Here is a 22,731-nt window from a genome sequence, read left to right on the forward strand (position 1 = left end):
GTGTCTGCGCAGGGTAGCTATCGGTGAGGTTTGGCCATAGAAATCACCGATCCAAAATTCAGTTTATTTAATTTTTTTTTATTATTTTGGCAAATCATTAGTTAGGGATATCTTAGCTATTACTTTTACTCTAGTTTCATTACTGTCCTAGAACCTTCTTAGTTCTTCTGACGGGTCGAATATTTTTTTTTGTCTTACTTAGAGATTTCAAAATTAGGGACGCAGTTACCTGGTCCCTTTCCCCCTCTCCTTTTATCCTGCTGGTTTGGGCCGGATACGGGGATCGGATTTCAATCTTACAAGCAAACTCTTGTGGGATTGGGATCTGATGGACACAGAACTTGCATCCTTGGCAGCAGGGACTCCCTCCTAGTTTACGTATTTAAGTAAACCACCCTTTTTCGGCATATGTGAATATTTTTGGCTATGAGTTGTTATATATTTAAATTCGATCACTCTTCTGTGTAGTGAGTAGTACTTTAATATTTCTCCTTTCGTTGGCGCCGCTTTCTCTCCCTTGTCTCTTCCTTCTTACTTCGAGATTTTTTTTTATTTCAACCTTCCCCCCCCCCGATTTTGAACTTGTTGCTTACGATTTATTTAACGTACAACTCTGATCTGAAATTACCAGCTGAGACGTTGCAAGACACGATTCATGGATAGAGTAGATAATGATTGGGTCCTCCATCACATTTTGACCTATCGCCGAAATGAACAAAGACTTCGTAGTTGACGACACTTCAATTACGTTCTTTCACCGTCGTCCCTTTAAGTTATTTTTTAATCCGTTGGTCACTTTCCTTTCTGTTTTGGTTTTCGATTACCTCGTAGTTGATCTGGGCCCAGAAATTGTATTTTAGGTTATCTAGTTATATCTTTAGAAATGCTCTGTGTTACGTGCCTGCCTTCCAAAGTTTTTTTTTCCCCTTCATGATTTAAACACGAGTTGATTATATAAAAGTGAAAAATTTATAGATGCGCGGTATCAAGTAAAAATCAATTTTCTTTTTCATATGTAATGTCGGAAGTCATTTGTTTTGGGACAATGTTTGCAACCTTGTAAAAAATTTTATTATTGGGGTGATTAATTTAAATGTGTGCGCATTTATTGAATATAAATATATATATAAAGAGAGAAATGAATACGTCGAAATGTACATGTACTTAATATGTGAATATGATTTTAAAGTAAAAGTATGATATTAAATGTATTATGAATATATGTAAGAGCGCTCGTGTCTGTCCCCCCTAAACGTGTATTGGTTGCTATAGTTTGTCAGTGAGTTTTCCGACGAATTTGAGAATGTAGATTTTGTCATGAATACCGCCGTGCACTTAAGTAATTTTCCTTTTCTTTTGAATAAATGTAAATGATACCTTATGTAATTCTGTAATGGCATGTATTGGAAAGTAACGGCAGGTCTAAACGTAACTCACATCATAACGAATATTATCCCTGAACTACCAACCAAAAACCATTGTGGAAAGTGTACCTTAAATCCTTCTCACCTGCATATGTATCCTGTGACTTGACCAGTTTTTTTTTTTATCCTCAATTTGAACCTTTATACTCCGTACACCTGCGGGAGATCGTTTTAAAAATCCGAATTATATACACATATATACGAAAGTGATCCTAAGGAAAGGCCTCATGACATGTCCCAGTGTTGCATAAATAACTTAAAACTATTCAATTAATAAGTTTGGAAATGGACCGTCTAAGAGGAGAAACATCCTCTAGCGATAGTGATTTTTCGAAATCCCTGGATGGGTATAAAGCGTCGCAGTGTGCGATTGCAGATATAAACTGTTAAAAGTTACAAACCAAATATAGACGATGAATAATTTTTGTAAACTAATAGTTAGATATATATATAGATATATAAATAGACACAAACTAAGTTAAATGGAGCGAAATGTTTTGGACACTACGAGTAGTGCGTGATTTATGATTTGAACGCTCAAAATCATTAATATCTTATTACCCAATGTGAGGTAGAGACTCATATAAGATCTAATACACCTAAAAGTTTTTTTTCTTTTCTTTCCTCTATGTTCATATTTTTTTTAAAGTGAAATAAGTGTCTTCTTTGCGTATGTCGCAAATCATAATTTTGCTTTAGCGTGTCTAAGATACAATATATGTAATTATTTTTATTTGTCAAGATGATTGGATATATACAAATTTACTAGAAAATAACACTATGTACTCTATTAATATATAACCAAGAACTTGTGCTTTTAATATTTGCTTATAATTATTTGTTTTTTTTTTCCACTATGAATGTAATAAACTACTTGTACCTTTGTAGTTAGTTGGTTTCCTTTAAACATATATACACTGTCCTGAGTGAGTGAGCGAGTGAATGCATGATAGATTTAATATAAGCAATTTTAGTGATATCATCTGTTGTATTAACATCTATAATATATGTGTCATGTTTTAACATATGTGTTAAGGTAAATAACTTAGGTCATGAAGGACCGTCACTAACGGTTTAAATCGGCTCGAGGAGTGAAGCAAAAATAGCAGGATGAGCCTAAATACGACATCTTTCTTCCAGGAAGTTGAGACTCTTATTAATACGACACATAAATTTATATTGAGTTTATAAGTTTGATTTTTTTTTTCCTTGGCTAATTCATATGTGTGGTCGATCCTAGAGGACAGAGTTCAGATGCTGGATGGTTATCAATCACCGGTTGGAATAACTTTACAAAGAATTAAATTTCACTTTTCTCATTTCCAGGTCTAGGTCTGGGCAACCCCATGATCGTGGTGCCTGGAGCTAGGTCTGGGTGGTATGAGGGAACATGTGTCTATACCGAAGCATTCCAAAATTGATTAGTCGTTAATAACGTTTAGAATGATTCATCTTTCGAGGACTTTCCCGACCTTTTACTATATTTCCGGAATTATCCAGTAATCTGTTTCTTATTAAAATACCCTATTTTTTTCTTTCTTCTTTACCTACCTCCTTCTTTTACCCTTCTACTTTCTTCTCTTTCTTTCCTATTTCTAAATGAAAGAAAACGGAGTCATGACAGAGTAGTCGCTATTGGCACGGTCAATAAGTTGTTTCAATGAGTTTTCTTCGGGAGTCCGATATGGAATAATTAACAATAACAAAAGGTTTATTGGAAGTTACTTTATTGGAAAATAATCATGACTTCATTAGTAGATGATGTTTCGTAAATCGTTCTTGGTCAAAGAAAGTTAATTTTTAGCGACTTCTCACCTCTCCAGTACATTGCGCCTTATCTTCGTTTACTACTATTAGTTTTTTTTAACGTTTTCTTTCAATATTGGCTAACCGTGACAGGATCTGTTGCCCTGGAAACGGCGGTTTCTATGGCAACGGACATCGTTTTCTTTCAATATTGGCGATCGTTGACATCGGACAGTTACCATGGAAACAATTGTTTTCCCTGGTAACGAATCTGAAATTATTTATTAAACACTGTTTAGGATCGAGCACATATTGACTTGGCCACAAAAGGTGCATAATTAAAAAGTTACAGTGAGATTAAATAATTATAGTCATTGGCTGTTCTGCTATCTTTGTCTCTCTCTGTAGAAAGGGGGAAATGAAGGAATTTGCTAAAGGGACTTCTAAAATTTGAAAATGCTGGAAGTTGACCCAAGGAGGGAATTAGATAGGAGTCCCTTAATTTATGAATAGTACCTGATTAATAAGTATTGTTAGTTTATAAGGATATAATTGCATGTGTTTATATTGTGTCTTTTTATATGGAAACTATGGCAACCAATAGGGAAGTAGTATCACACGAGAACGCGGAAGTCTCATGTACACAATGTACTTTAGAAAGTAGTGAGAAAAGAGCTCGCGTCTCTCGTAGGCTAGTGAGGTGTCACGAATGTGGGCTGAAATGGATCCATTTCAGTTGTATTAATTTAGAGGATACTGCTGAAAATGCAGAAAAGGTCCGGGCTGGTGAAATAGTTAAATACTGCAAAGAATGTGAGGGGAAGCTCCACCAGTCGCGTGAACCCATGAGTTTATCCTCTGAAAAAGAAAATGAACATCCCGATTCGGACGGTGAGCGAGGGTATAGTATCCCGAAGAACCGAGGCCAAATATCTCCAGTGGAGATATCTGACCTCGATGATGATGAAAAAGATGGGGATTCAATTGGTGATAAAACCAAAGAAGAGCAAAGGAAGACTGTGTCATCTAATAATGACGCTCTCTTCCTTTCATTACAACAGATGTTACAGAAAATAGATCGGGATAATCAACAGATGAGGTATGAAATGAATGAAAATAGCCTGGAGATGAGACGCGAAATAAATGAAAATAGCCGCGAAATAAATGAAAAAATAGACAAGAATAGTCGGGAGATGAGACGCGAAATAAATGAGAAATTTGACACCTCGAAACGAGAAACCGAATCTCGATTTGAGGTACTAACCAAGAAAATTGACAACATATGTTCGGACTTTGCTTCCTCAATAACCACATTGAGGGAGCAAACGTCTACTGAAATTGATTTGGTCAGATGCGAGGCTCAACAGTCCCTAAAGCAACTTCAGCAGGAGACTGAAAGTAAATTAGATCATGTAAATTCTGAAATTGAACAAATGGATACTAAATTGCATAAAATCAACAATAAATTAGAAACACAGCAGGCCGAAATTGATAGTTTAAAGTCAACCTTGTCAGACTTATCATTGGAAACCAAACTGGAAGTAACTGACCAGAAAATTTCGAAAATTCAAAATGAAATAGCAAATATTCAAAAAGAAATGACAAAATCTAGTCGCGAAAAATCAGAGGTAACCTATCCTTTCCCCGGTAGCGATTCCTTAGAAATATTACCCGCTATAACAACTACCCGTGGCGCAGGAAAAGAAAATTTAACGTCAGTTGATGCACGGGATATTGCGACGCACTACCCCATGCATCAGTCAGAACCAAAGTCGTGGTTCAATTCCAATAGTGTGCCAAATCAGTCGAGTGTTGTGACGACTACGGTCACTAGCGTGAGTGCTCCCTCCTTACATGGAGGTATACAATCACATAGCGTGTTGCCGGGAAGAGGAGATGGGTGCCATTCTGAGTCGTTGTTCATGGGTGCGATTGGTCCGGGGATGGAGCCCAACATATTCAATACGACCAACAAAATCCCTTTCACTTACATGGGTAATTATAACACCGCTACTACGTCGTCGGTGGTAAATCCGGTGACGACTCCGATTGTGCAGGATAATATGTTAATTCCCAGTAACTATTCCCCTGCTTATGTTAGTATGGGTTCCAAGGTTTCGCTGAGGGACATCGAACGTTTTCCCACTTTTGACGGGAATATTACCAATGGACAGCCTCGTGTTTTTCTGCGTAGATTGCAGCAGTGTTTAGAAATGTATCGGCTGACCGATAGAGAACGTTTACAAATAGTTGAAAAACTTTTAATTGCAGCATCAGGCGCGTGGTTTGCTTCTATTAAATATAGAATTCATACGTTTGATGATTTTCTGATCCTTTTTAAGGAAGAATACTGCAACGAACATATAGAGAGGCTTCAGAAACGCAACCTCCAATCTTTAAGATATGATCGAGCCAAGTATGGGTCCCTTTTGGACTATGCTTGGAAGATCATCGAACTGTACTATCAGATTGCGGAAAATCCATCGCAAGCCGAGCTAGTAGACATAATAGTGAACGCTCTTCCACCAGATGAGTCGCGGGCTATTGCTTCCCACTTGTGCCAAACGGTGCGAGAAGTTACGTCACGCCTAGCTGCCCTGTGTGGGAAAGAAACTGGAGGCCCACCGAAGAGGTATTTCGCCCGACAAGCAAAAGTTGTGAAACCCGTGAAAAGCAAGGCAACGGCTAGTTGCCAAACGGACTTTCTGAGTTACACCCAAGCTGGATCTCGCTATCCGAGTGGGAGTGGCTCAGAAAGCAATCAATATAATGGTCGACGTCTGTTCCGTAACCGACCGATGTTTAACAATCGTCGGGGTTATCGCCCCTATGACCGCACAATGGGGGAATCGAACCCGAATAGGGACGATAATAGGAGGAACTTTAATGGGGCGTACCGGAGAAGAGAAAACGGTAATGGTCAAAACGGCAATGTTAACAATAACTGTGCAAGTAGATCTCAGAATTCTGCCCCTTCGCAAATACCAACTAATGGCGGAAATGGAATTCTAGCCACTCGAGGGATTGATAGTCGCGAGACCGCTGTCAAATCGACAAACTAATTCCGCAACTACCTGGTGAAATGGGGGAGGATAGTTGCGGGAAAATATACCCCATTATTTTGAAAAATCAGACTGACCAGGAATGTAAATCTAATTTGTGGACACAAAATTTATCATTTCGGGACTCGTTACAATTTGTTATAAAATTTGTTATAGATGAGGAACCCTTTGCTTCAAGTGAAGAACGCTATTTTTCTACCTTTCCCAGCCTACGAGGAAGTATCGGCGGCGTTGAACTTGTCGCTACAATAGATAGTGGCTCGGAGCTCTGCCTAATGGACTGGGAGGTGTGGAAAAAATTAAAGCAACGGTTTCCATCCGCTAAATTGAGACCATACACGGGCCTTACACTTGGCGCTTTCGCTGGAAAAGAAAGTTTTTCGGTTCAGGGCGTTCAAAATTTTAACCTAAACATACAAAATCATATATTCGAAATAGCCATCTTCGTCATAAAATATTTGCGAACGGACCTAATACTGGGATGTCCGTTTCTGGACAAATTCCATTGTATCATTGACCGGGAAAAGAAAGAGATTAGAATGAAAGATGGTTTAGGAAACACTGTTGTCGTTCCTACGGATCGACCGAACATAATGCTAGTGAAATTACCAGTGGAAGAGATTGCAATCGGTGAATCAGGATGGCCGGTGGTGGATCGACCCATGCTTGACCCCAGTTTAAATTGTCAAGCTGCCTGTGCAGTGACACCTCTCCACAAGGGAGGGGTTAACAGGGGAGATCAGCTGGATCCACTCCTAGGCACCGAATGCAATGTCTCGGAACCAGAGATTGATTCATATATTGCCACTCGTAATGACTTACCATCACCGATTAAATCAGGTCTTCGGAAATTATTAATAAAGTACCGTTCTCTTTTCTCTGAGTACCCACGCCGCGTTAACGCGCCTCCCTATAAAATACAGTTGAAGGATGAAGAACCAGTTGTTGGACCATGTTATTCCGTTCCTCAGGCTATACAACCTGAGTTTGAAGCAGAGTTGAATAAATGGTTACGGTTGGGGATAGCAATAGAACAAATGTCTCCATATCGAAATCCTATTCATGTCGTCCGGAAGGCCTCTGGCGGTGTACGTCCAGTTTTAGATCTGAGGGCTACCAACTCAAAAATTATATCTCCACAGGTGCAGGTAGAACCTATCAATGAGTTACTACACCGTGTTTCGCAGGCAATGTGGTTTTCGTCGTTTGACGCGTCAAGTGCATATTATGGGATCAGTTTACACCCAGACTCTTACCAATGCACCAGTTTTGTGTACAAGGGAAGACAATATTGCCTTACTGTTCTGCCACAGGGGCTGAAAAGTAGTCCTGCTGTATTTCAATCGGTAATGACAAAATTTTTTAATGACTCAACCCGTTCTTTTGTTATTTTGTACTTAGACGATGTTCTAGTAAAATCAACTACTGAAGAAGAGCATTTGGTTCATTTAGAGAGAACTTTCGAAATCTTTAAACAAGCAAATTTTTCATTAAATTTCAAGAAATGTAAGTTCTTCGCACGGGAAATCAAATTTTTAGGACATATAATTAGTGGCAGAAACTTTTCTGGTCTCACTGCTAATCTGTATCAACTCCTGAAAAAGGATCAGAAATTCGTACTGAATAACGAAGCTTTGGAAACTTTCAATAAATTGAGAACTCTTCTTAGTAACCCACCTGCATTAAGTCAGCCAGATTTCTCCTTGCCTTTTCACATCCATAGTGATGCGTGCATGGAAAATTTGGCTGGCCTACTCGCACAATATCCTTCAGATAAAGATAATCCTAACGTCATTGGATATGCCAGTCGACGGGTGAAACCCTATGAGTTGTCTCTTTCAATATCTCAGCTGGAACTCCTGTCAGTCCTGTTCCTTTGTGAACATTTTGAGCAGTATATCATGGGTCGTACTACTTATGTCCATACGGATAACGCGGCAGTCACACATGCATTCACCCAAAAGAACCTTGAACCACGAACCACCCGCATTCTATTGAAACTGCAGAAATTTGACTTAATTTTCCAACACTGCCCAGGCAGAGAAAATTTTGTAGCCGATACAATTAGCAGATACCCACCTGAGGTATTGCTTGAGCCCGAAACACATTATGTTCATTTTTTAACCAAAACGCAGGATGCCGATATTAATCTAGACGTTATTCGAGAAAATCAAATAACAGATGAATTATGTAAGAACCTGTTAAAGCAATATGAAAACAACCGTAATCTGGACAGAGTAACAATGTACTGTGGGTTAATTTATATTAAACCTTTGCGTATTCAGAAATGGCTCTTAGTGATACCGCAGAGTTGTATACCCCAAATTATCAGTGTTGTCCATTCTACCGGTCACTTTGGAGTTCAGAAGTGTTATCGTTTTTGTCGAGCTATATTTTATTGGAAAAACCAAAAAAACACGATTAAAAACTTCATACGAAATTGCATAGAATGTGCCGAAACAAAGTTTACGAACCGTACTATAGCTAAGCAGGAATATCATATCCAAGCGACCGTACCCCATGAGACTCTGGGGGTGGATCTTATTGGAAAATTGCCACCCAGTCAGGGATATTATTATATTTTATCTCTAACAGATATCTATTCTCGTTTCGTTACTTTCCTTCCACTGAAAAAGGCTCATACTAAGGAAATAATCACAGTATTAGAGAGACGATACTTTCATCTATTGCCTTACCCACAGGAATTCTTATCCGATAAAGGACCACAGTTCCAATCTAAGTTATGGCAGGACTTTTGTAACAAATATAAAATTAAACATAAGAAAACTTCCAGTTATTCCCCGCAGGCTAACGGCGTTACAGAACGTAGCCATAAAGAACTCAATAGATTAGTTAGATTATGGTGTCATGAGGATCAAACCACTTGGCACAAGTACTTAGTTAAAATTCAGGACCTTCTGAACAATTCATATTGTTCCAGTATTGGCTGTACGCCTGCGGAACGCTTTCTTAGTTATCCTGCCGTTGATAGCTATAGGAAAGTGTTCCCATGGCCCAAAGAGTTAGATTCCGTAGATAACCGTTTCCGATACGCTGAAGTAGAGGTAAAATTAAAAAGTCATACTAAACAGTTGTCAACCGCTATAAATCTGCAAGAAGGGCAATTAGTGATGTTGAAACTGCATAACTTATCCTCACTTCTAAAGCATGAGTCAGCAAAATGGATGAAAGTCTATACCGGCCCGTTTTTAGCAGTTAAATTATTGAAAAATTGCGCTGTATTACACAATCTAAAAGGTGAAAGTATAGGAACTCACAATTTCCAGAATCTTAAGCTTTTCAACTGTACTGAGGACAAAAAACGGGAACTTCTATCTCAATACCCAAAGTGAATGTTACACTGTCTCATTTGAGTGTATGAGTGTATGAGTGAGTAGTTAGTTTATTAGTATTAATACATGTTAATTCTATTCAACAAAATTTTGTTATTCAAACAAAATTTTTTTAACGACGCCGGGGAACTGTAATATGCCATTACAGTCTAATGAGATTATGTTTTTAATAGGAGGGTGCCCGAAATTTTTTGCACCGACTGTACCTGACGTTTAACAAAAAATTTCTGGCTGTTCATATAATTCGTAATATCATTCATTATTCTATTCCAAATTAACATGGAAAAACTGTAAAAAAAATTTCATTGGGAATTATAGTTTTGGGAATCAATATCTTTATTTATATTTTAAATTAGTTATAAGTCTTGCATATGTATATGTAAATGGATTATTACAATTCTTACGGTGTCAGTGCTATCCGAAAATATAGATCCACTATTGGACGGAACTTTCCAGATCAAATAACCAATCTAAAATTCGACAGAATTTTCAGGACCACCCTTCACCTCTCTTTTAGATACCTAGGTCCTTCTAAAATCTAGTTTAATCCAGATTTTACCAAATTTTATTCGTTTCAAAGCCCCACCGCCAAAATGCTTAGTTTTGATTGGATGATAAACCCACGCTATGATATTAGGGCGCAATTATTCCATTCCATGCCTGAAATTGTGGTCGACGACATTAGTTTTTTTTTGCTTCGTAAATGGACTGATTCCTGCAGTGGTAAACATCAAAATTCAGGTAATATTTGAATTTTATTAACATGAAAAATCACTGGAAGTCTCAAGGAGCCATAAACTATTAAATTTTTCGAACAACACTGGTTTAAAAAACTGAGAATAGTAAGTGCAAGATAGTGACGCCATGATTGCATCCACCGATGGCTATGGACAGGATCCCGAAGTATTGTGATTTCTGTTTTTCTTCCTAAATCCGGTTCTGAAGATCAGTGTTTCCCTTGATATTTCTACCTCCCAATTTTCCTACTAATTGAGGGTTACAAGACCTGTCCCTTATAGATTTGTTTATGTAGTTAGCGAGTGATTTCTTTTTTTTTATTACATACATGGCGGTATTTAATTTCTTTGTAGTTAAGATAGGTAGAATAATGCACGTGTAAACTTACAGTAAGGGCTCCTATCTGACTCCCAAATTGGGAGTACGGCTTCCAGCGGGATGAGTTGAACATGTAGTTTGTTCCGGGTTCCTGCCCCTTCAGGGCAGGGGTCCTATTGCTAGCTAATACTCCGATATGTCCCCTCAGGGCATTAATTAAACACTCAAGAATGTGATTTAGTGAATACAGGGCCAGTTGGCCTTGTTTCCTTTCTTCCCCTTTCCTTTCATAGAGCCGATTTAAAATGGTAAAATATGAATGTTTTCTGTGTATATTTATTAGTATAACATGTATTAATGTAGTGTGTAGTATGAATGTGGCATGTATGTGTTCGTAATGTAGAAACATGTTCTAGTAGTAGTAATTGTGGTAGTTAAGTGATGAAAGAGTGTGTGAGATAATTAAATATGGACAGTGTAGTATTTACTATGCGATAAATTCTTTATTATTCCGTCATTAAGTGAACTCATACACAATATTTAATAGTGAACTTAATATAGTATAATAATTCCGTGTACAAGGTCACATTCAGTTGTTCAAGGGTTGATTATATCGTCGCTAACCCTAGTGTCAAAAGTCAGTACTAACCGCCATTCTTCTGTCGAGATGCTTAGTGATTTAGATTTCATGAAATTGACCTTTCTTTCCGAAATAAAACCTAGAAGGTATAATTCACAGCCCATATGAATGTACAGTTAGGTCAAGTGACCCAAAATTAATATATTCTGAAAATTTCAACACTCTGCCTAGTCTAGAAATCGAAATACTTAAATAAATAAACAATACGTAAATTTTTAACAGAAGTCGGGCGATATGATGCTAGTTCTTCGCTTTGAAATTATAATAAATGTCCATTTTTTCTTCGTGGCTGCAGAAGCTCATTGTTGCTGCAGAATTTTATAAACATTAAATATTATCGCGGATAATTCTATTTTCAGTGAACATACGTAGGATTTTTTTTCGTTCTTAATAAAGCTACCAGGTATTACATAGTATTGTGTGTGTGTGAAAGAGTCTTGAGTTCGAGTGAGGTTGTCGTGCGGTGATCGGAATGGGAAATGTTTGTAGTGACTATAGATTTTAAAGTATTATGATGAAATGTGTAAATAGGCTGGGCGTAGATAGAGGAAACAGGGTGTTTGTAGAATATAGCGTCGTGGCAAATGAATATTAATGTGAATATGAATATAAAGTGTATGAATATTGTAGTAAATGAATATAGAAGATAGAACGCCCATATAGTTAAATATATAGTAGCCCAGTGAATACTTCGCCGTGTGTTGATATATAGATATTGAATAGATACGTGTAGCTACAAACATCTCAAGTTCTGACCCCTGCACCATGATATCACGCGGACCGGAAGGCAATATATAGTCGGACTATGGTAATACTTTGTAGTTTAATGTGTTACAGTAATAATCAACCATAGTAATACCATCTGATAGAATAGGTAGCATCATATAATCGCTGACTAGACATATTGAATAATAAATTATGAAAAGACAGTAGCAGTTATACAACAGGGCTGTAGTGAATTATATTTTCTGGTCGGTTTTTAAAATAGAATATCCTGCTCCGTGAGATTTTTTTTTTCCTTCACGTTACCTACTCAGGCTAGCTTAAAATGTTCATGGAGGCGACAGCTCTGATAGGGTTACAGAATCAAAACAATTAGTTATTGAAATTTATTTTCGCGTACCCGGATGTCGACCCCTAGTCCCTTTAAGTATTTTCATTTCTTTTCTTAGTTTAATTAGATGAGGGAAATTAACGACATCCCAGACTGTGGCGTGTCTGCGCAGGGTAGCTATCGGTGAGGTTTGGCCATAGAAATCACCGATCCAAAATTCAGTTTATTTAATTTTTTTTTATTATTTTGGCAAATCATTAGTTAGGGATATCTTAGCTATTACTTTTACTCTAGTTTCATTACTGTCCTAGAACCTTCTTAGTTCTTCTGACGGGTCGAATATTTTTTTTTGTCTTACTTAGAGATTTCAAAATTAGGGACGCAGTTACCTGGTCCCTTTCCCCCTCTTTTTTTATCCTGCTGGTTTGGGCCGGATACGGGGATCGGATTTCAATCTTACAAGCAAACTCTTGTGGGATTGGGATCTGATGGACACAGAACTTGCATCCTTGGCAGCAGGGACTCCCTCCTAGTTTACGTATTTAAGTAAACCACCCTTTTTCGGCATATGTGAATATTTTTGGCTATGAGTTGTTATATATTTAAATTCGATCACTCTTCTGTGTAGTGAGTAGTACTTTAATATTTCTCCTTTCGTTGGCGCCGCTTTCTCTCCCTTGTCTCTTCCTTCTTACTTCGAGATTTTTTTTTATTTCAACCTTCCCCCCCCCCCCCCGATTTTGAACTTGTTGCTTACGATTTATTTAACGTACAACTCTGATCTGAAATTACCAGCTGAGACGTTGCAAGACACGATTCATGGATAGAGTAGATAATGATTGGGTCCTCCATCACATTTTGACCTATCGCCGAAATGAACAAAGACTTCGTAGTTGACGACACTTCAATTACGTTCTTTCACCGTCGTCCCTTTAAGTTATTTTTTAATCCGTTGGTCACTTTCCTTTCTGTTTTGGTTTTCGATTACCTCGTAGTTGATCTGGGCCCAGAAATTGTATTTTAGGTTATCTAGTTATATCTTTAGAAATGCTCTGTGTTACGTGCCTGCCTTCCAAAGTTTTTTTTTCCCCTTCATGATTTAAACACGAGTTGATTATATAAAAGTGAAAAATTTATAGATGCGCGGTATCAAGTAAAAATCAATTTTCTTTTTCATATGTAATGTCGGAAGTCATTTGTTTTGGGACAATGTTTGCAACCTTGTAAAAAATTTTATTATTGGGGTGATTAATTTAAATGTGTGCGCATTTATTGAATATAAATATATATATAAAGAGAGAAATGAATACGTCGAAATGTACATGTACTTAATATGTGAATATGATTTTAAAGTAAAAGTATGATATTAAATGTATTATGAATATATGTAAGAGCGCTCGTGTCTGTCCCCCCTAAACGTGTATTGGTTGCTATAGTTTGTCAGTGAGTTTTCCGACGAATTTGAGAATGTAGATTTTGTCATGAATACCGCCGTGCACTTAAGTAATTTTCCTTTTCTTTTGAATAAATGTAAATGATACCTTATGTAATTCTGTAATGGCATGTATTGGAAAGTAACGGCAGGTCTAAACGTAACTCACATCATAACGAATATTATCCCTGAACTACCAACCAAAAACCATTGTGGAAAGTGTACCTTGAATCCTTCTCACCTGCATATGTATCCTGTGACTTGACCAGTTTTTTTTTTTTTTATCCTCAATTTGAACCTTTATACTCCGTACACCTGCGGGAGATCGTTTTAAAAATCCGAATTATATACACATATATACGAAAGTGATCCTAAGGAAAGGCCTCATGACATGTCCCAGTGTTGCATAAATAACTTAAAACTATTCAATTAATAAGTTTGGAAATGGACCGTCTAAGAGGAGAAACATCCTCTAGCGATAGTGATTTTTCGAAATCCCTGGATGGGTATAAAGCGTCGCAGTGTGCGATTGCAGATATAAACTGTTAAAAGTTACAAACCAAATATAGACGATGAATGGTTTTTGTAAACTAATAGTTAGATATATATATAGATATATAAATAGACACAAACTAAGTTAAATGGAGCGAAATGTTTTGGACACTACGAGTAGTGCGTGATTTATGATTTGAACGCTCAAAATCATTAATATCTTATTACCCAATGTGAGGTAGACTCATATAAGATCTAATACACCTAAAAGTTTTTTTTCTTTTCTTTCCTCTTTGTTCATATTTTTTTTTAAAGTGAAATAAGTGTCTTCTTTGCGTATGTCGCAAATCATAATTTTGCTTTAGCGTGTCTAAGATACAATATATGTAATTATTTTTATTTGTCAAGATGATTGGATATATAAAAATTTACTAGAATATAACACTATGTACTCTATTAATATATAACCAAGAACTTGTGCGTTTAATATTTGCTTATAATTATTTGTTTTTTTTTTCCACTATGAATGTAATAAACTACTTGTACCTTTGTAGTTAGTTGGTTTCCTTTAAACATATATACACTGTCCTGAGTGAGTGAGCGAGTGAATGCATGATAGATTTAATATAAGCAATTTTAGTGATATCATCTGTTGTATTAACATCTATAATATATGTGTCATGTTTTAACATATGTGTTAAGGTAAATAACTTAGGTCATGAAGGACCGTCACTAACGGTTTAAATCGGCTCGAGGAGTGAAGCAAAAATAGCAGGATGAGCCTAAATACGACATCTTTCTTCCAGGAAGTTGAGACTCTTATTAATACGACACATAAATTTATATTGAGTTTATAAGTTTGATTTTTTTTTTCCTTGGCTAATTCATATGTGTGGTCGATCCTAGAGGACAGAGTTCAGATGCTGGATGGTTATCAATCACCGGTTGGAATAACTTTACAAAGAATTAAATTTCACTTTTCTCATTTCCAGGTCTAGGTCTGGGCAACCCCATGATCGTGGTGCCTGGAGCTAGGTCTGGGTGGTATGAGGGAACATGTGTCTATACCGAAGCATTCCAAAATTGATTTGTCGTTAATAACATTTAGAATGATTCATCTTTCGAGGACTTTCCCGACCTTTTACTATATTTCCGGAATTATCCAGTAATCTGTTTCTTATTAAAATACCCTATTTTTTTCTTTCTTCTTTACCTACCTCCTTCTTTTACCCTTCTACTTTCTTCTCTTTCTTTCCTATTTCTAAATGAAAGAAAACGGAGTCATGACAGAGTAGTCGCTATTGGCACGGTCAATAAGTTGTTTCAATGAGTTTTCTTCGGGAGTCCGATATGGAATAATTAACAATAACAAAAGGTTTATTGGAAGTTACTTTATTGGAAAATAATCATGACTTCAATTAGTAGATGATGTTTCGTAAATCGTTCTCGTTCAAAGAAAGTTAGTTTTTAGCGACTTCTCACCTCTCCAGTACATTGCGCCTTATCTTCGTTTACTACTATTAGTTTTGTTTTTTTTAACGTTTTCTTTCAATGGACACCATTCATTATTCATTATGTAACTTCATTAGTACATTATGTATCTTTTTTATTTATTTTTGTATTTACTTATTTTTATACTTCAATGTTGTAAGAATTACTTTACCAGAGAAGAGAAGTGAAATAGCCAGTTATACTCTTTTGTGGAATTTACACTTACTTTAAAAGTCCTTAATGATAATTGACTACGTACACATGTAAGCGAAAGAATAATGAATGAATAAGCATACGTATATCCAAGTTATATTTTTTTAAGTAATGATAATTTGGTGAGACCTGTCATACACTTAAGGAAATCATTATGTCTCTCCTCTATGTAAGTCGAATTACAACTATCTACATTCACCACCCAGTGCAATTGACTAATGTTCAGTATACGTTGGTAAATGTCTTAACGCCTGCATCATCATGGACTCCGATCTGTTTCGAATCAAGGACTGGCAGTATATTTTATTGAGTTCGATCACTTGAAGACATTCTACTGCCTCCCCCTCCCCCTCCTCCTTTTAGGCAGACACATCTATATGCAGAATTATGCTCCATTGAAAGCACGTATGTATCTTATATAATAAAAGCAATTGGTTGGCAAATCACCAACTAACCTATTTTCCTCGTTCCTGTTTGTGTAAAAGAAGACATGACCAAGTTTTCTAAAATATGTGGCAATTGCCGACTGAGAAATTCTTGTGGTAACTTGCTTACTCTAGGTTGCTGGCAAGTGGACATGAAATTTCGAAATTCCGGAATCAAACCCATGGCTAAATCGTGAAAAAAAAAAAAAAAAAAAATTAGACGGAGAGACGAGTACTCCGATCAGCCAAAACTAAAGATTGACTGTAGAATCGTCAGATAGCACTGAAATTAGAGCAATGTTCCACTTGAAGTGAATCATTAAGGTGTAACAGATACCAGATTCAGAACAAGGGTCTTCTATTCTTAACATCCTACCTTGCAACCCCCACAGACTCACCTCAATTCTACATTAGTTATTTTTCTAGGATAACTTGAGTTATTTATTCAACAAAATGCACCTGCCTAACCATTAGCAAATCATCGCCGTCTCCTTTAGCCTAACCGGCATAACCGTGGGATGTGAAACTGAAAGATTTCATTTCATTTTTTTCAAATTTACAAATAAAGTAGAAGAGCGCAATAAATCATTATGAATCCTTTGTTTATTTGTTTATTTCCATACTTCAATATTATAATGATTACTTTACCAAGGTAAAGGGATGAAGTGTTCAGTAATGCCCTTTTGTGCAATTTACACGTACGATGAAAGTCCTTGACGATAAACCACAATGCACAAATGTAAATGAAAGAATAATGAATGAATACTCGTATCCAAGTTTTTAAACAAACAATAATGCATGGAATCTTTTGGAATCTTAAGAAAATTATTATCCCTCTTTTTTATACGAGTCGAATTTCAAATATCTATATTCATTACCTATTGCAAATGACTAAACAAGTAAGTTATTTATAGAACTAAGAGGTTACTTAGTATGTTTTTTATTCCCCACCAGGAACACCATAATACAATATTAAATTTCCTACCTGTACAATTTATTCCATCACCTTCTGTACCTGGTGGGCAAGTGCCACACCTAAATCTAGCACCAAAAGATGTACAACCAGCACCTGGGTAACAGGGATTTGATGAACAAGGATTAACTTCTGTCTCACAATTGACTCCGGTATAGTTTATAGTGCATAAGCAAGTATATCCACCAGAGTCTGTATCCCGGCACTGTCCATTGACGCAGGGAGAAGAACTACAAGCACTTAAATACGTTTCACACCTCCTACCTGCAGAGAAATCATTGTTTATTATTTTTGTTTTTATTATTAAGAACTATTAGTGATTACATTTATTACTAATGAGATTTTCTTTAACCTATTAGACTTTCCAAAGTCATTTAATTTTTGAGTAATGTTGTTTATACTTCTATGTATAAATTCTTTTGCTTGAGTCATTTACACATATCAATTTCTCATAATTTTATAAGTAATTGTTTAGTTATTAGTCTTCTTAGTAAGCAACTTTATGACATTGAAGTTTCTTTTTATACTAAATAACATTTGGACTAAGAGACTATAATTTGTATAACAGATGGAAATGTAAGCTTGGTTAGGGTTAGTAAATTCTATTATTCTGCTGAATTTTTCTTATGACGGCGATTACAGGAACGTATTAAACATTTTTTTAAGAATGCCATCCCTACCCCTGAAATCAATGAAAACCAGTGTAAAAAATTTAAGACACTGACTGCTCATACCACTAAGCTGATAATATTTGTGAATCTTATGAATAATGGAGTAGGTCGACAATTTTTTTTCTTCGATTTTCGTTTGAGCAACTTTGGGTTAGAGTAGTTTACTTGTAAAACTGCAGATTTCTTTCGCCAACTCCTTACTCTGCCTCAAGAAGGTCAACATTTTCTGCGGCCGAAGGTAGTAACAAGCACGTCATGAGACACATTTTTGCCTTTTTTTCGGTAAGCATTTGAAATAAATTTGTTTCTAGGTAGAACATATTATTTATATTATATTTAAGTAAAAGATCTACCTTTTAAAAATATTGTTGTTAGTGAGCCAACTTTCTAATGAAATGTCGTAATTACAAGTACGAATTTTTTCATGTTCATCGAATTTGCCGTCCCGAATTTCATGTATTTGTCGTCCCCCTCTTTATTTTAGCTGCGTTTCAAAATTTCCACGAATGCGAAGCGAAGAGCAAACGTAATACAACACGTGATAGACCTAACATTGTTAATCAAGCGAGTAAGGTGAGGCAAAAGAGAGTGAATCAAGCAATATTACTAGATCTGAATTCAAAGGTGCATTTGGACATAAAAAGACGAGTTCTTCAGAAGTTCGCCTGTCTCTACCTCACACATGTGCTGCTGCTTTTCGTACAGGAATCTCAGACAGATAAGTAACTATGATAGCGACTGCAGTTTTCAGGATGCCGGCGTCTGCCGGCGTTGTCACTTCGGAAGACGCCACCTACATAATAGATATATCGGAAATTCGTCAGGAGAAGGAAAAACTAGCGTGTGGTTTGATGAAAAAAAAAGTATTACAAAATATGGACTTCGTATTTTGATGTTGGGAAGGAAAAAGTTGGAAAGAACTACAAAATAGAGATACAAGGCCACTATATGTTAGTCGGCTCAAAATATCAGTAGTAATGGGGACACCCTATCGAAGTTTGGACTTTGACCCCGACCTTTGTGACGTCATAGGTCAAAGGTCAATGACCTTAGCCCAGGGTCAATGACCGAGGGGTACTTAGGACCACCCCCTCTAAATTTTGGCAGGGGTACCTTGGCCCACCCCCTAAATTTTGGCAGGCGTACATAGGACCACCCCCCTTAAATTTTGGAAATTGCCAAATTTAAAAATTGGGTGTGGTAGCCTAGGACCACAGTATGTACCTCTATCAGTATTGGGTGTCTATGTCGTTCCCTTTTATGGGTAAAAAATTGCCAAAAATTCAAATTTCGGGGTTTGTTGACCTAATTTATCCCCTTGGATGAGGTGTTAATACCTTATATAGTTATATGGGCGTATACAGGGGTCCACTACCTTTCAAAAGACATGGGTATATTAATGCCCCCCTTGAAAAATTTGGGAGTGGTACCTTGGCCCACCCCTTTAGTTTTGGAAATTGACCAATTTAAACATTGGGTATTATAGTACAGGACCCTAATATGTATTATGATAAATTTGGGTGGTCCACCTCGTTCCCTTCTAGGGGTACAAAATTGCCAAAATATAAACGTAAGCAATACGTTATACCACGTGTTTGGTTTTTGGTCCATTTTATCCCCCTTTGATGAGGTCCTATTACCTTATATAGTTATATGGTCATGTATAGGGGTCCATGGGTATATTAATGCCCCCCTTGAAAAATTTGGGAGTGGTACCTTGGCCCACCCCTTTAATTTTGGAAATTGATCAATTTAAACATTGGGTATTATAGTACAGGACCCTAATATGTATTATGATAAATTTGGGTGGTCCACCTCGTTCCCTTCTAGGGGTACAAAATTGCCAAAATATAAACGTAAGCAATACGTTATACCACGTGTTTGGTTTTTGGTCCATTTTATCCCCCTTTGATGAGGTCCTATTACCTTATATAGTTATATGGTCATGTATAGGGGTCCATTACCTATCATAAGACATGGGTATATTGGTGCACCCTTTTAAATTTTTGGGAGGAGTACCTTGGCCCACCCCTTAAATTTTGGAAATTGCCCAATTTAAACATTTGGTATTATAGTACAGGACCTCAATATGTATCATGATAAATTTGGATGGTCCACCTCGATCCCTTTTAGGGGTACAAAATTGCCAAAATATAAACGTTGTACCACGTGTTTGGTTTTTTGGTCCATTTTATCCCCCTTGGATGAGATCCTATTACCTTATATGATTACAGGGATCTATTTCATATCATAAGACATGGGTATATTATTGCACCCTTCTTAAATTTTGGCAATGGGGGTCCACTGAAATTGTCCAATTTAAGCATAGTACAGGACCTCAATATGTTTCTGTGATCCTATTACCAAATTTTTTAGTACAACCACGTGTTCGGTTACTGACTCAATGTATCCTCTTTGATAAGGTATGGACGGGTATCCCCTTTCAATTTGGTATAACCCTTCGGGTGTAGTACGGTCACGTGATCGATGATTTGGTTTTGATGCGCAACGAGGTCCCTGGTCAATGTTCTCTAGGAATTAGGTGGAACTTTGATAGGAAAGATTCATGGCATTTAAATTTTTTTTCAACTTTCAAACTAAAAAAATCAAAACAAAAAATTGAATCGAAAACTTTTAAACGAAAATCTTGAAACTAAAAAATTTTCAAAACAAAAATTTGAAACGAAAAATTTTCAAAAATTTTCAAACAAAAAAAATTTCAAATTAAAAGTTTTCAAACAAAAATTTTGAAACGAAAAATTTTCAACCAAAAATTTTGAAACGAATTTTTTTTTCAAACTAAAGAACTTTGAAAACAAAAAAAAAAGTTTGAAGCAATATTTTTTTGAAACGAAAAAATTTTCAAACAAATTTTGGAAAAAAAATTGAAAAAAAAATTTTCAAACAAAATTTTTGAAACGAAAATTTCAAAACAAATTTCAAACGAAAAATTTTCAAACAGTGATCAACTTACACGGTTAACCGTTAAACTTTATCCGGTTTTTAACTATTCGATTAACAAATAAACGGTTTTCAACTATTCGATTAACAAATAAACGGTTTTCAACTATTAAATAAACAGATGAACGGATTTTTCCTTTTCACACCAGTGAGTGCAAGAATTGTTGTACTCGCTTTAAATACGCATCATTTTTGAAACGGTGTTAGTGTTCATCATGGATACACAGTGGAAACATCCATTTACCTGTATTCTCGCAGGGCCTAGTGGGTGTGGAAAAACGTATTTTGTGAAGCGATTACTGTCACATCTCCCAACCATGATCAATGCAAAATTTCGTAAGATATACTGGTATTATGCAGAATGCCAAGACGTGTATTCAACAATGACGGTTCCAGTAGAATTTTACGAAGGACTTCCACGAATGAAAGATTTTCAGCCTCAAGATGGACCACATTTGATTATTATTGATGACCATATGCGAGAAGTGAATAGTGATACTGTTGATATGTTTACAAAAGGATCACATCATCGAAATATTAGTGTGATTTTTATAACACAAAATGTATTTCATCAAAGTAAAGCAAATAGAAATATGAGTTTAAATTGTTCGTATTTGGTGTTGTTTAAAAATCCACGTGACAAGTCACAAATCAAGCATATGAGTTATCAAATCATGCCTGAGCATCCACTGTTTCTACAAGAAAGTTATGCAGACGCAACAAGAAATCCACATGGCTATTTACTGATGGATCTTAAACAAGATACACCCGATGAAATGCGATTTCGTACAAATATTTTTCCCGACGATTTGCATCATTATGTTTACGTACCAACAAAACATGTTTAAATTATTGTGCATGTGAAAAGAATGACTTAGTCTGTCACGATGTCTCCTACAGTGAAACACGCTGATCTGCTACGTGCTCTGCACAAAGCTAAACCAAGATTGCGTAAAGCTATTATTGCCAATGCAGACGCTTCATTAATTCATAGTATTTGTGAATGTTGTTATAATGGCTTAAAAGGCAATGTTCCACTGACAAGTGCGCAGAAGTCAAAATTAAAGCGTTACAAGAACACGCTCCGCTATCTCGTAGACAATACAAAATCATTGGATAAAAAGAAGAAACATTTAGCCGTACAACAAGGAGGATTCTTACCTGCATTACTTGCACCTATTGTAGGAAGTGTGTTATCCAGTATTTTGTTTAAACAATAAACATCATGGAACATAGCAAGAAGATGGTTTTAGTGCCACCAGAAATGCTTCAACGAATGCATGCATCATCATCCCGTGCGAGTGAAAATCGAGAATCTAATCTCGATCGTGAAATGCAATCTATATTGAATACATCGTATCCAAGTGATGAAGAAAAATGGAATCAGTACAATAGAATATTACAGAAATATCTTTATGTGATACGTAAACAAGAAGAACCAATACCACTTACAATTACATCAATGAAACCTGATGGTGACGTCCCGAATGTTGACGATAGCACGAAACAAGAAATTTTAGCCGCAATACCACAAATGTATCGTAAGAAAGCCGAACTACTATTCCGTCGTTTAAAACAAGATGACGCAATTACGTGGGATCATAAAGGAACAGTGTACATCAACGACAATAAACTACATGGATCCATTATTGTAGATTTAATGTGTGATGTGACTCGACCGAGGAAACATTCTAATCCTCAAGGCTGGGAATTGTTTTGCAACTACCTTGCATCGTCA

General features: G+C 36.4%; 1 protein-coding gene across 3 annotated transcripts in view; it reads right to left on the minus strand.

Moving 5' to 3' along the window:
• LOC145675443 (von Willebrand factor D and EGF domain-containing protein-like) overlaps window positions 1-22,731 on the minus strand; it is a 356,875-nt gene that overhangs the window by 41,117 nt on the left and 293,027 nt on the right. For all 3 annotated transcript variants that reach the window (XM_081745861.1, XM_081745862.1, XM_081745863.1), the window contains exon 17: window positions 17,374-17,625. In XM_081745861.1, the coding sequence (XP_081601987.1) occupies window positions 17,374-17,625 (252 nt within the window). The remainder of the gene's footprint in view (window positions 1-17,373; window positions 17,626-22,731) is intronic.

Source organism: Thermobia domestica, chromosome 18 (genome assembly GCF_964235325.1).
Source record: "Thermobia domestica chromosome 18, izTheDome1.hap1.1, whole genome shotgun sequence".
Classification (NCBI taxonomy): Eukaryota; Metazoa; Arthropoda; class Insecta; order Zygentoma; family Lepismatidae; genus Thermobia; species Thermobia domestica.